The following is a 15219-nucleotide window of genomic DNA, read 5'->3' on the forward strand; positions in this document are numbered from 1 at the left end:
CTCATGCCTGTAGTCCCAGCTACTCGGGAGGCTGAGATAGGAGGATCCTTTGAGCTCAGGAGTTTGAGGTTGCTGTGAGCTAGGCTGACGCCACGGCACTCACTCTAGCCTGGGAAACAGAGTGAGACTCTGTCTCAAAAAAAACAAAACAAAACAAAACAAAACCTTTTCATCACTGCAAACAATCCTGGACCCATTAGCAGTCATTTCCTATTTCCTCCTCCCCCCAATCTTCTTTCTATTTTTATGGATTTACCTGTTCTGGATATTTCATTGTAAAGTACTTTTGTATCCTGACATTTGCTTTTTAAAGACTATCTTGGCCGGGCGCGGTGGCTCACGCCTGTAATCCTAGCACTCTGGGAGGCCGAGGCGGGTGGATTGCTCAAGGTCAGAAGTTCGAGACCAGCCTGAGTGAGACCCCGTCTCTACTAAAAATAGAAAGACATTATATGGACAACTAAAAAAAATCTATATAGAAAAAATTAGCCGGGCATAGTGGCGCATGCCTGTAGTCCCAGCTACTCGGGAGGCTGAGGCAGTAGGATCGCTTAAGCCGAGGAGTCTGAGGTTGCTGTGAGCTAAGCTGACGCCACGGCACTCACTCTAGCCTGGGCAACAAAGTGAGACTCTGTCTCAACAAAAAAAAAAAAAAAAAAAAAAAAAAAAAAAAAAAAGACTATCTTTATCAAAGTTTTAAGTGTAACAGTGTTATATGATCAATGTGAAAAAATTAAACGTTATAGACCAGAGGATAGAAAACATCCCCCCTCCTCAATGCTCATGCCCTGTAGTTAACTGCTGTTAACCATCCAGTCTATATACTTCTAGAGCTTTCCTCTCACCCCCATGCATATAAACATATATACATAATTTTTAAAAATTAGATCATTCTATTCTACAACTTGCTTTTCTCTCTTAAAGCTTTCTTTTTTGTCTTTGTACCCTTAAGTCTATTTTGCTCTTTGCGTGGGCAGAACTTTTGTAAGTTGGGTTGGTCCTTTCTGCCATGCTGATGTGAGTGACTCGCCTTGAGGGGTATGGATTTAGATTCAGACTGAAATGACCATCTTGTTTAATTTGGTTTGTGGAAGGAAAGGGAGATTCCAGCATGTTATGAAATTCTAAGAAAACCATTCCCTTGCCCATCGTTGTGAAGAGCTCCAGGGAGTTGGCACTGAGGTGCCTTCAGTGACCCCCCTCCCTTTTTTTTTGAGATAGACTCTTGCTCTGTTGCCCCAACTAAAGTGCAGTGGCGTCGTCATAGCTTACTCACAGCAACCTCAACCTCCTGGGCTCAGGTGATCCTCCTGCCTCAGCCTTCTGAGTAGCTGGGACTGTAGGCGCATGCCACCACACCGGGCTAATTTTTCTAGTTTTAGTAGAAATGGGGTCTCACTCTTGCTCAGGCTGATCTCAAACTCTTAAGCTCAAGCAATCCTCCTGCCTCGGTCTCCCAGAGTACTAGGATTACAGGCGTGAGCCACTGTGCCCGGCCCAGTGACCCTCTCCTTTAAAGACACTTATTCTGATGGAGATGCCAGGATATTGGCCTGTATACAGTGAGAAGAACAAGAAGTGAGGACACAGGCGACTCTTGGGTTCATGTTTGGTTTCTGCTCTTTGCTATTTGCTGTGCCGCCTTGGTCAAGCTACTTTACCTTTCTATTTACCTGTATGTAAAATAAGGATACTGGACGAGATGTGCTTTGTTCTTCTGGGGACCAGATTCTGTGGTTCCTTGGCCTTTTGTTTTTTTTTTTAAGATGGGGGGGGCGGGCAGGGTCTTGTTATGTTGCCCAGGCTGCCTCTGTCTCCTGAATAGCTGGGACTATAGGCGTGCGTCACCATGCCCAGCTCCCTTGTCCATTCTGAAGTGTTTATTCTTTAGAGAAACCTGAATGACCCCACTGTAAAATGGGCATAACGCAACAGGAACCTATGCCATTGAATTATTTTGAGGAACAGTGAGTTAATGAACATAAAGCATCTAGCAGGCCCTCGCTAGACTGACTTTGGCCAACTCCCCGCCCTTCCTGTGCTCCTTCCCTTCTCCCTCTTCTCTCCCTTTCCACAGTGCCACATCCCTCCCTCAGGTCAAAAGGTTGCCATCTGTATTAGTTTCCTAGGGCTGACGTAACAGAGTCCCACCAAGTCTGTATCTTAGACCACAGAAAATTGTCCTCTCACTTGTGGAGGTGAAGAGTCTGTAATCAAGGTGTAGACATGGCCACGCTCTGTCTGCAGGCTGGAGGGGAGGATCCTTCCTCACCTCCGCCACCACCTGGTGTTTGCTGGTGTTCCTTGGTTTATGGCTGCAGCACTTCAATCTCCGCCTCTTTGTCACATAGCAGTTTTCTCCGTGTTGTCAGCAACTGACAGTAGTCATTGGATTAGGGGCCACCCTAATCCAGCACGACCTCATCTTAACTTGGTTAAATCTACAGAGATTTCATGATCATTCTGAGACTCTGGGGGCACATGAATTTTAGGGTTATACCGTTCAACACAGTACATCGGCCAGGCATCATGGCTCACGCTTGTAATCCCAGCACTCTGGGAGGCCGAGGCGGGAGGATCACTTGAGCTCAGGAGTTTGAGACCAGCCTGAGCAAGAGCGAGACCCTGTCTCTACTAAAAATAAAAAGAAATTAGTCAGACAACTAAACATAGAAAAAATTAGCTGGGCATGGTGGCGCATGCCTGTAGTCCCAGCTACTAGGGAGGCTGGGGCAGGAGGATTGCTTGAGCTTAGCAGTTTGAGGTTGCTGTGAGCTAGGCTGATGCCATGGCACTCTAGCCCAGGCAACAGAGCAACACTCTGTCTCAAACAAAAAACAAAAAACACGGTACATCATCTTTCCCCTCTTTCGTCTTGGGTTGGCAACCATTAATCGGTGGACAAAGTAATTCACAATAAGATGGGAGTCACCCTGTATGCTGTCCCCGCTAGAAGAATCTGTGCTTTCGACGAGAACTCAGGAGGGATTGTGGGCTATTTGGGGGCAGGTCTAGTCCTCAAATTCATTGTTAATGACTTGAAAATAGTTGGTGTTTTGCCATACTGTGAAGGGCACAGGCCTGATTGGGCAGAAACCACTGAGGCTGGAGGGGGGAAGTCTTTGTTAGATCCCCCTTTGCAAGGCGATTCTGTACCTGCGCTCGTGAGTGGACTGCAGGCCGAGTCTTCGTTAATTATGGTAACGCCATGTTCTCTGACTGCACACTCCCGTCTGCCAGAGTATCAGCTTGGAGTGGAAATACCAGCTCAGTGCAGACGATGCCTTTCTCATTGCGTGGATTATGGCGCCCCATGGAATTATGGGACTGCTTGGAATTATGGGATCACATGGGATCATGGGACTGCTTGGTATACGAGGCTGCATGGAATTATAGGACTGCTTGGAATTATGGGATCACACGGGATCATGGGACTGCTTGGTATATGGGGCCGCATGGAATTGTGGGATTGCTTGGAATGTGGAACCACTGGGGATTATGGGATTGTAGGAGTTACGGGGCTGGAAGAGACAGGTATCGTTGCTTTTGTTACTTTTTTTAACATCAAAATGGAGATCAATTCTGTTGTTCTTGCATCGAACCCCAAATATAATAGGAAAGAAAACCATCTTAAATTGAAGAGTACATTATCCAAACAGGTGTTATATTTTAAGACTGAATATTCTGGAATCAGACCAAATCCCTTGTGCCATCCATTAGCCAGCGGAATGTGCGGGGAACACGGTCAAATGGGAGTAGTAAGAATACCTACGTCGTGGTCATGAGGACTCAGGGAGGTGACATGCTTTAAGCCTCAGCAGAGCCTTTAGGTGTTCAGTAAACTGGAGTGGATATTGTTATTATTATTTCAGACACTGTGGAATGAAAACAGTCCGGTTCAGGGTCAAGCGGGAGAGCTTGTGAAACCCTTGACCGTGGAAGGTGTGCACAGCTTTTCTCTCTTGGGGGTCATCACCTCCCAGCCCTGGAACACACCTGCTCATTGAAGCAACCGCCCTCCGCCGTCTTGCTGATTAGCAGAACAGTGAGGTGCAGAGCCCTCCAGCGCTGTTAGCTTTTTTAAATCATCACACCCCCACCTGCTTCAGAGGCGCCAAAAGGAGGGAAGCCAGTGGCAGGGCTGCCGCCTCTCACACCCTGCAGATAACCCAGAGCACAGAACACAGGGCAGCCAGGTTGAGGCCAGCCAGGGTGGTCAGACCTCCAACAGGTGCCGAGACGCTCCCTCTGGGGCCAGGTGTGATGCTGAGCCCCATGCTTGGCATTGGCAGTGAGGGGAGAAACTGTTGATACATGGATGAATGAGAAAGGCCTCTGGCCTAGGGAGCTCCCAGTGTGACAACAGAACAAGCCATGTATACAGTGTGTCCCCTGCCTGTACCACCTCAGGAGAACATAGGAGAGCAACAGAGAGAGGGGCGGGGAGCTCAGTTTCAGGGAAACCCAAACCTGAACAACGGATTGGTTGATCCATGGCATGTGGGACTTTTTTTTTGACCCCCGAACCACATTTATTATCCCTGCTATTATACAGCTAAATCAACTTTTAAACTTCCCTTCCAACTAAATCAACTTTTGAATTTCCCTCTGCTTCGAACTTATTAAATGGATGAGTTCTGCAGGCTCCAGAGGGGGAAGTGTATCCCATCAGGAAATTAGGTGTGGGCCGACAGGGAATCAGCCAACACATGTGCGTTAGGACACTTGCTGCAGCCTGGCAAGGCAGAGACTGTGAAGTGTCCCGTTATTGTAGGTAGGGAAACTGAGACCGAGAGAGATGTGGTGACTTGCCTAAAGTGACATAGCCAATAATCTTTTAGCCATCATGCACTATGGCAAAGGCCATGTGTTAGTTTCCTGTGACTGCCACAACACATTGCCACAACCGGGTGGTTTAGAACAGTAAATTTCTTCTCTAATAGTCCTGGGAGCCAGAAGTCTGAAATCAAAATGTCGCAAGGCTGTGCTCCCTCTGAAGGGTTTAGGACAGAATCCTTCCCTGCCTCCTCCGGTTTCTGGCAGCTCCTGGCAGCACCTGGTACTCCTTGGCTTGTGTCCACGTCACTCCAGTCTCAGCCTTCATCTTCCCATGGACTCCTTTGTGTCTCTGTCCAAATCTCCCTCTTCTTTCTCTTATAAAGACACTAGTCATGGCCTACCCTAAATCCAGAATTATTTCATCTTGCGATCCTTAACATTTGCAAAGACCCTTTTCCATGTGAGGCCACAGTCACAGGTACTGAGGGTTAAAACTTGAATGTAATCTCTTTGGGGGACACAATTGAACTACAGATGGGTTTTTACAGGCAGGCACAGATGGTTGGGCTGGGATGGAGGGAGGGGAATTGAAAGACCCAAGGTGCATTGACGCCTGGCGGGGGTCCTTACCCGTAGCAAGGGGGGACCCCTGAGACTTGCCGGGTTCCCTGGAGCAGCAGTGTGAGCTGCCCCATGCTGGATCTCCCTTTTAGGAGCCCTGGTGGGTGATTCTTCCCTGATGCCTGCCTCTGCCTTATTTTCACAGTGGCGGTATTTTTAGTCACAGCATAGATGGAGGTTCTAATTATTAACGCCCCACCCTGGGGAGCAGTGGGACCTGAATCCATTGTTAACTAATTAAACTACTTGAGAGAAGTTGGCATACGGGGAGCCCAGGCCCAGCCATCGTTGTCTGTGGTTATCCTGTTAGGTCAAACACGGGACAGTTTGCCGCAGAAAGGGTGCCGTGGCCCAGTCTTTCTCTTTTAGAAAGCGTGCCCTGGGCTTCGCCAGACAGAAGCCTTGTAGGGCGAAACCCTTAGGGTGCTGAGCTGGTGCAGGCACCCAGCCTTCCTTGTATCTGTGCTTCCAGGAGCCCCAGGGAGTGTATAAATTCAGGCAGTGTCTAGGGAAACCGGTGACATGCTTCCCTCCAGCGCGATCTATTTCTCGGAGACAAAATCCCCAATTAGAATAATCTCCGTTTCCTGAAGCCTGTCACAAATGAAAATTCTTCCCTGAGGGTCAGAGCCCAGGGCGTCCCCTGGTGGCCACAGAGGGCCACACACAGAGGGGAACTCTGAAGTATGTGAGAACTGGGACTCAGAGGACTTCGCTAAATTTTTTTTTTAATTAAATAACTTAAAAATTGTATTTATCATTATTAATTTATTAAGACTAGTACTTAAACAACTCCAGTAATAGCTTTTTGTAACCAGGCATTCCTCTAGAGAGGCCTCCACCCCGATGCTTGTGACCTACAGAGTCCAGCTCTGAAACTGAAATGACAAGAAATCTTGAGACAATTCAGAAGGAGAAACTCCAGCAAAGACGAGTGGGTGTTATTTTCAGTCCTACGTAGAGCTGGGTTTCCAGACTGGTGGCGCATGGGCCAAACCAGCGCACAAATATGTTGGGCTCATAGTTTTTTTTTTTTTTTTTTTTTTTTTTGAGACAGCGTCTCACTCTGTTGCCCGGACTAGAGTGCTGTGGTGTCAGCCTAGCTCACAGCAACCTCAAACTCCTGGGCTCAAGCAATCCTCTTGCCTCAGCTTCCCGAGTTGCTGGGACTGTAGGCATGTGCCACCATGCCCGGCTAATTTTTTCTATATATAGTTTTAGCTGTCCATATAATTTCTTTCTACTTTTATTAAAGACGGGGTCTCGCTCTTGCTCAGGCTGGTCTCGAACTCCTGAGTTCAAACAGTTTGCCCACCTCGGCCTCCCAGAGTACTGGGCTTATAGGCGTGAGCCACCATGCCCGGCCTTCATAGTTACTTTTTTAAAAAAAGTTTCAGTCAGTTGCCAACATTTAAAAATGCAAGGTTTCAAATAAAACTCTGGATCTTTGATTTCTTCTGAAAAATTGGTGATCTCATGGGGCTTTCATTTCTACAGGAGGTTAATAAATTGGAACTGAGTAGCATTTGCCTGTTTAAATGGGGCATGTGTTCTCCAGTTTGCCGCAGGCCTCACCACTCCCTATTGTCCTAGTCTATTTACATCTTTCACTTACTGCCTGGTTCCTGGAGGTGTTTGAGGTTGTCACCCCCAGCCTAGAGTTTGGAATTGGGCCAACGGGACAGAAAGTCCTGTGGGACATATGAGGGGGAATTGAAAGGCTTTGGCTAAACATGGAACATCTTTCTGGAAAGCCCTTTTTTCCTTAATGAACTTTTAGGGGGAGGGGGAAATACTATTATTAAAAAAACCAAACACTGATATATGTCGGGTGTGAAATTCATAAGAGTTATTAAGAGAAAACATGAAATGAGAGATTAATGAACCCCACTTCCCCTCCCCTTTTTAAAAATTGTGATAAAATATATATAACATAAAACTGACCGTTTTAACCATCTTTAGGTGCACAGTTCAGTGGCATTCAGTACAGTCACATTTTTGTGCAACCATCACCACTGTCCATCCGCAGAATGTTTTTCATCTTGCAAAACCAAAATTCTGTCTCCATTAAACACCAGCTCCCCATTCTGCATCCTCCACAGCCCCTGGCACCCCCCGTTCTATGATTTGCTCTAGGTGCTGCATGTAAATAGAATCATACAGTATTTGTTCTTTTGTGCTTGGCTTATTTCATTGACCATAATGTCCCCAAGGTTCATCTGTATTGTATCATATGTCAGAATTCCCTTTTTTCAGGCAGAGTGATATTCTGTTGTATGAATAGAGTGCATTTTGTTTATTATTCATCTGTCGACGGGCACTTGGGGTGCTTCCACCTTTTGGCTATTGTGAATAATGCTGCTATGAACATGGACCTCCCCTTTTTTTGAGATAAACTGAATGCTGTCATCATGAGAGCACAGAAGTTGGCTTGATTGGGGATTCAGCCCGGCCTCCACCCCTTGCTAGCTGTGTGGTGTTGGACAGTTCCCTTCTTCTGCCTAAACCCTGGTTTCCTCATCTGTGCCATGAGTAAGATAATCATCATGTCACAGGGTGTTAAGAGGGTTGAGTGAGAATGAATATGAAATATATATTGCAGTGCCCTGCACAGAGCAAGCACCAGCGCATCTTACTGTCTTAGATTCATTCAGCATTTTTTTTTTTTTTTTTTGAGATGGGGTCTTGCTATGTTGCCCAGACTCGACTTGAACTCCTGGGCTCAAGTGATCCTTCCACCTCAGCTTCTCAAGTAGCTGTAACTGCAGGCTGGAGCCACCACAGTTGGCTTTGGTAGCCTTTCTTATACCCCATGTGAAGTTCATACCTTAGTTGAATCATGTTCATTCTTGGTTCCTTTCTGTTCTATTTCTTTTTAAATATGCTGCATACATATTAGAGAAATTGGTAACCTAAGAATCCCATTTTGCTTTATTGTGTTATTATTGTCGGATTATCATTTTTTTAAATTATTTTTTACTTATCGACTTTATTTTTCAGGACAGTTTTAGATTTATAGAAAAATTCCGTAGATAATACTGAGGGTTCCCATATACAACCGTTATACCTAGTTTTCCCCTAATAATGACATCTTACATTAGGATAGTATACTCGTTACAATTAATAAACCAATATAGACACATGATTATTGTAACTAGAGTCTATGGATTTATTCAGATTCCCACAGTTTTTACCTAATGTCCTTTTTCTGTTTCAGAATCCCACCCAGGACACTGTGTTACATTTAGCATCGTTAGACTACTCTTGCTATCACAGTTTCTCAGACTTTCCCTGTTTTTGGTGACCCTGACAATTTTGAGGAGTACTGGTCAGTTATTTTGTAGAATGTCCCTCTTTGGGTATTTGTGGCTTTGTCTTTTTAATTTATTTACTGGAAACTTACTACAGGTCAGTCATCGTGTGAGGCATTGGGGATATGGCAGTGAGTCAAGATATTTCATAAATAACATTTGTAAGTTTTTTTTTTTTTTTTGAGATGGGGTCTTGCTGTATTGCCCAGGCCGGTCTAGAATTCCTGAGCTTAGGCAATCCTCCTGCCTCGGCCTCCCCAGTATTTGGGATTACCATGCCCAGCTGATAAATAGCATTTATAAATCATTGACATTGACTGTGGGACTCTGAGGAAGCTGTATGTGCTGGGGCTGGGGTTTGAACCCAGGCAGCCAGTCCTAGAGCCAACACCCTTGACTACTGTGCTGTTGCTGCCTCCTGCATGGAGAGGAGGGATTTCTTCAGGCTGGTGTGAAGTAATAGGCACATCTTGAAAAATCAGGCAACCCAATGATGATCAGGAAAGTAGGACGATAAGTAGAGCAAATTAGAAGTGAAATGGAGTCATTTCTGGTGAAGTGGATTAGGGAAAGTGAGTTAAAATAATCTTCACGTACATTTATCTTCTGAGCTCCTCTGCTTTTCCTGTGAAGTGTGTCTGTGTGATTTACTCTGTTCTTGAATGTCCCTGAAAGAGTATTTTTATACAATCCAAAAATTCATCATTGAGGTTCAGAATAGGCCAGTGACAGGTCTGTGTCCTTTAACACATTTTTTTGTGGCATGCTGTGGATGTAGCCAAGAAAAACCCTGTCTGATGTGGTCATGGGGTGGAAGGTCTAGTGCCAGAGAGTGGGGTTCAGGGGCCCTGCCCTCCCTAGTCTGGGGCGGCATCCAAGTCCTTTGAGCCTTTTTGAGCTTTGTTACCTCACTTGTATGTTAGATAATTCCTTGGAGTGGCATCTTACACCTAGATGAGATTCTAATGTCCAGCCACACACAAGGCCAAAATCTGGTAGAGTCAGAATTACGCTTGAAGCACCTTCAGACTACTCACAAAGGAATGAACGCAATGTGCTATGTGGGGGAACCCCACCCATCCTGCCGGTATGTCCAGCTCAATTTTTCGGCCAGCATTTGGCCAGATGACTCCATCCTTGGTTAAACCAGATCACATATCTACTTGTGTTTAGGACCCCTGTTGCAAAACAAGCAATTACATGTCTTTACATGCCAGGATTAGGATACATGAGGTCCGCTGACTGAGAGAAGGACAGAGTTAGGGCTCTTCAAAGGTGTCCAGATCTCACAGTTGGTTTTTGTTTTTGTTTTTGTTTTGTTTTTGAGACAGAGTCTCACTCTGTTGCCCAGGCTAGAGTGAGTGCCGTGGCGTCAGCCTAGCTCACAGCAACCTCAAACTCCTGAGCTCAAGCGATCCTCCTGCCTCAGCCTCCTGAGTAGCTAGGACTACAGGCATGCGCCACCATGCCCGGCTAATTTTTTCTATATATATTTTTAGCTGTCCATATAATTTCTTTCTATTTTTAGTAGAGATGGGGTCTCGCTCTTGCTCAGGCTGGTCTCGAACTCCTGAGCTCAAACGATCCACCCACCTCGGCCTCCCAGAGTGCTAGGATTATAGGCGTGAGCCACCGCACCCGGCCTTTTTTTTTTTTTTTTTTTTTTTGAGACAGAGTCTCGCTCTGTTGCCTGGACTAGAGTGAGTGCCGTGGTGTCAGCCTAGCTCACAGCAACCTCAAACTCCTGGGCTCAAGCAATCCTTCTGCTTCAGCCTCCCGAGTAGCTGGGACTACAGGCATGCGCCACCATGCCCGGCTAATTTTTTCTATATATATTTTAGTTGGCCAGGTAATTTCTTTCTATTTTTAGTAGAGACGGGGTCTCGCTCTTGCTCAGGCTGGTCTCGAACTCCTGAGCTCAAATGATCCTCCTGCCTCGGCCTCCCAGAGTGCTAGGATTACAGGTGTGAGCTACTGCGCCTGGCCTAACAGTTGGTTTTGTTTATTTGTTTCTCTAAGTACGTAGTTGAATTTGTGTACATTGTAGTATCTGTGGTGCCACTACCCAGCCCTCCCAGGGTACTTGATAAGAATTAAATGAAAATTGTGTGCTCTGTGATGCTCAGGACAAGTGCTTGGTGTCATAAGTGTGACCATGGGTGCTAAATGCATGGAAGTCACAGGGAGGTATGTGATTTGCTTTTTAGAAAAATTTTTGGAGAGGGGGCTATTGTGTGTTTTGCAGACCCCAGAGGACCCTGGTGACTTGGTTTCTATTGAATGTGTGGGCGGTGATGAAGTCGTGGGCAGGCATTGACTTTGTGGAGAGCACTCAGTCTTCTGCTGGGTTACATCCAACCAAGCCCCCTTCAGAGACCTCCCCTTCACCCTGGGCTAATATGGCTCCTTTGTTTGGCCACAGAACGTCCTGAAGGAGCACGCGGATGATGACCCCAGTCTGGCCATCACTGGGGTCCCCGTGGTCACTTGGCCAAAGAAGACTCCAAAGGTAAGACACAGACTGCCCACAGCTGGGAGACTGCTTCCCACTGCCTTTCACACCTCCTATAGGATGAATGTCGGTAGCTTTTTGGGCAGGGGGGCTCCTGGGAGAGGGCATCCCAGTTTAGATGAATGATTTTGGTGATTTGTTCATTGCAAGTTTTTGTTTTTTGAAAAGAATCATTTTACCAAGCTGTGGAAACTGCAAGCAGTGCCCCCTGGTGGTCACTCAGAAAGTTGTGGGGTGCCGCTGCCTCTCCTTTCCCTGCCCCTCGGTAGATTTTCATTCTCTCCTTCCTTCGCTCTTGTTCTTTCCTTCCTCTCTTCCTTTTCCTCCAGCTGCTTCTCAGGCTGGCCTCCCCTCTTTTGAAAGAAGCTTTTTTCTCTTTGTAAAACTGATTGATACTCAACATAAAAATGTCTAATCAAACAGGCAAAGTCAAAGGCACTAGGAAGGATAGTAATAGTTTTATCACTGAGGGCTTAGGGAGCAGGTTGCTGTTGTCCCATCTTCCACTTCTCTGATCTTATTTAGACGCCAACAACCCTGTCGGGGGGACAGTTGTGACTCTCTCTCATTTTACAGATGAGGAAACTGAGGCTTACAAAGGTGAAGTCACTTGTTAGGACAGAGCCAAGAACTCAAAGTTTGGTTGGTTTGAAAGCAAAGACCAAACTCAACAGGTCCCCACCTCAGAGGCCACCACCCAGAGGAAACGGTGACACTCTGGCGCACATCCTTCCAAAGGCCGTGCTAGGCGGGATATGTACGTGTCAGTCCACCTCTCTACTCTCCGTCTGTCTACACTCAGCTTCCACTTTCTTGGGCAAGTGACATAAGCTCCCTGGACCTTACTTTCCTCCTTTGTAAAAAGGGGTTTTATACCAGCACTTTCTTCACATGGTTGTCAGGACTAAATAAGATAATATTAACACATGCAAAGCCCTTAGGACAAGGTGGTTAGCACTCCTCAATGTTATTTACTACTTAAGCAGCCCTTTGGAGTATTTTACTAATTTCTGATTTTTTTTTTTTTTGCTATCATATAAAAAACACTGAGTGGAAAATTCTAGATCCGCACTGTCCAAAATGGTAGATACTAGCCACATGTAGCTATTGAGCACTGAAACATGGCTAGCCCAGACCGAGATGTGCTGTAAGTGTAAAATGTCCAACAGATTTCAAAGACTTAGTACAAAAAAAAGTAGAAAACCTCATTAATTACTTTTTAAAATATGGATTGCATGTTGAAATTATTGTTGCCAGATTTAAAAAAGGATACCCAGTTAAATGTGAATTTTAGATAAAGAACAAATAGTTTTTTAGTATGAGTATATCCCAAATATTGCATGAGATATACTTATGCTCAAAAGAATTATTCATTGTTCATCTGAAATTTCGTTGGGTGCCCTGTACCTTTTTTTTTTTTTTTTTTTGAGACAGGGTCTCATGGTGTTGTCCAGGCTAGAGTGTGGTGGCGTTATAATAGCTCACTGCAGCTTCCAACTCCTGAGTTCAAGTGATAATCCTGCCTCAGCCTCCCCAGTAGCTGGGACCACAGGCATGTGTCACTGTGCTTGGCTAATTTTTTTTTACTTTTTGTGGAGATGGGGGTGTCACTATTTTGCCCAGGCTGGTCTCAAACTCCTGGCCTCAAGCAGTCCTCCCACCTCGGCCTCCGTAAGTATTAGGATTCCAGACATGAGCCACTGCATCTGACCAATGCTCTATATTTTTACTTGCTAAATCAGGTAACCTTAGTTGAAATGATAATATTTTTGATATATAAGCAAAATGGATTACTAAGATTAATTTCACTGTTTCTTTTTACCTTTTAAAATGTGGCTACAAAAAATTCCAAAGTACATATGTGGCTCACCTTATATATCTGTTGGGCAGTGCTGTTCTAGATTCTTTTCGCTTTTGTTTGATTATCTGCTCAGGATATATTCCTAAATGTGGACTTGCTGGGGAAAAGGGCATCCCTTACTTGTGGGAATGAAATTCTCTTAGAAGCTTAGCAGGAACGGAGGTGGCGATAACGACAAAGGATTCCCCTCTGTGTCTTCTGCCTTTCTTCCCCAGTCTGCAAAGCGTGTGGGGTGTTAAAGATGGCTTTCCCTACACGTGCAGTAACAGCGCCAGTGCTGTGCAGCAAACCACAGGCTCTGCTTGCAGAGGTAGCTCCCCGAGACACCCCAGCCAGCCCTAGCCTCGCAGAACCTGAAGAGGAAAGTGCTGAGACTTCGCCTCCCTGCCCGCTTCCCTCCTAGCTGAGGCGTTGCTCCAGGGGACGTAGTAGGGTTCACAGAACACTGGCTTTTGGAAAAACAAACTTGCCACTGCCCACTGTAATCTCAGAATTCGTGGAGAGGCCCACACGATCGTCCACTGGGGAAATCACGTTAGATACATAGATAGATAGATATGCCCTGTCTTCTGAGCCCGAGGCTCTAGCCCACCCCCTGAGGGGTTTATAGGCGCTTTTTAAAATAAAACCAAAACTGTTCCATTTCCTCTGAAGGCCTAGAAACAGGAAGGTGGCTGCTGGGGGGGAGTAGACTTTATCTAAGACTCCTGCAGAGGATGGGTTTATAAACACTGGTGTGCACACGGCTTCAGCATGGCTGGCACTGTCAGTGCTGGTGGGAGAGGTTGGAGGCCTCAAGCTGGGAGGGGGAGGGAGGTGGGGAGGGAGGAGTCAGAATAGGTGACGTGTACCAACACCTACGGGGTATGAGTCTAAAGAAACCTCATCAATGGTCAGTCTCCTCTCTCCTAAGCTTCCTCTTCCTACCACCAGTCCCTGGTAACTACTCATCTACTTTCCGTCTCTATGGATTTGCCTATTGTGACATGTCATATAAATGGAATCGTATACTACTCGCCCTTTCGTATCTGACTTCTTTCACTTAGCTTGACATTTTCAAGGTTTATCCAGGTTGTAGCACGTGTCAGTGCTTCATTCTTTTATACGGCCGAATAGTATTCTGTCGTATGGATAGATCACGTTGTGTTCGTCCATTCCTCTGTTGAGGGACAGTAGGGTTGTTTCTACCTTTTGGCTATTGTGCATAATGATACTATGAACATTCGTGTACAGGATTTTATGTGAACATATGTTTTAATTTCTCTTGAGTACATACCCTAGGAGTGGAGTTGCTGGGTCACATGGTAACTGTATATTTAACTTTTTGAGGAACTTCCAGACTGTTTCCCATAGCGGCTGCACCATTTAAAATTTCTACCAGTAGTGTAGCAGGGTTCCAATTTCTTCATACCCTCACCAACACTTGATATCATTCTTTTTTATTATAGGTACGCACGTGTAGCCTTTTTAATTTACGTTATGTTTTCTAAAATTTATTTGAACCTGTATTAATTTGCCGTGACAGAGTGCCACAAACTAGGTGGCTTAAACAACAGAAATTTCCTCATAGTGCTGGAGGCAAGAAGTCCACCATCAGGGTGCCAGCAGGGTTGGTTTCTTCTGCAGCCTCTCTCTTTAGTTGGCTGTCTTCTCTCTGTCTTCACGTGGTCGTCCCTCCGCACCTATTTTTGTCCTAATCTCTTCTCACAAAGACACCATTCACCCTGGGTGGGGCCCACTCTAACAACACCATTTTAACTTAAGGACTTCTTTAATCATCTTTTCTCCGGAGAGAATCACATTCTGAGGCACTGGGGGTTAGGACTTCAACATACAAATTTGGGGGGCAGGGACACAATTCACGTAGTGAACAAATTTATAATATAATAAATTCATACTGAATAAGTAACAAATAGATAAATAAATAAAATTGATTCGAAATGATTTCCGAGCCACCAAAAGGTATAAAGAAGAAGAGTGAATACCATGGGCCCCTCGCCCAGCTCTAGAGATAAATGCCGGCCAGCCCAGCTGCAACCCCCTGGGGTGTCGGTCCTCGGTGTACACCAGCTTCTAGATTCGGATTTTAGATTTTACTTTATCCTTTCCACGAGCCTGGGAGGTGGACAGGAGTA

The 15219-nt window shown here is 45.6% G+C and overlaps 1 protein-coding gene across 2 annotated transcripts in view; it reads left to right on the forward strand.

The window, feature by feature from the left end:
• The window catches only part of KDM2B (lysine demethylase 2B), a 117233-nt gene that overhangs the window by 56848 nt on the left and 45166 nt on the right, over positions 1-15219 (forward strand). For both annotated transcript variants that reach the window (XM_069497631.1, XM_069497629.1), the window contains exon 12: positions 11134-11220. In XM_069497631.1, coding sequence (XP_069353732.1) covers positions 11134-11220 — 87 coding nt within the window. The remainder of the gene's footprint in view (positions 1-11133; positions 11221-15219) is intronic.

This window comes from Eulemur rufifrons, chromosome 21 (assembly GCF_041146395.1).
Source record: "Eulemur rufifrons isolate Redbay chromosome 21, OSU_ERuf_1, whole genome shotgun sequence".
Classification (NCBI taxonomy): Eukaryota; Metazoa; Chordata; class Mammalia; order Primates; family Lemuridae; genus Eulemur; species Eulemur rufifrons.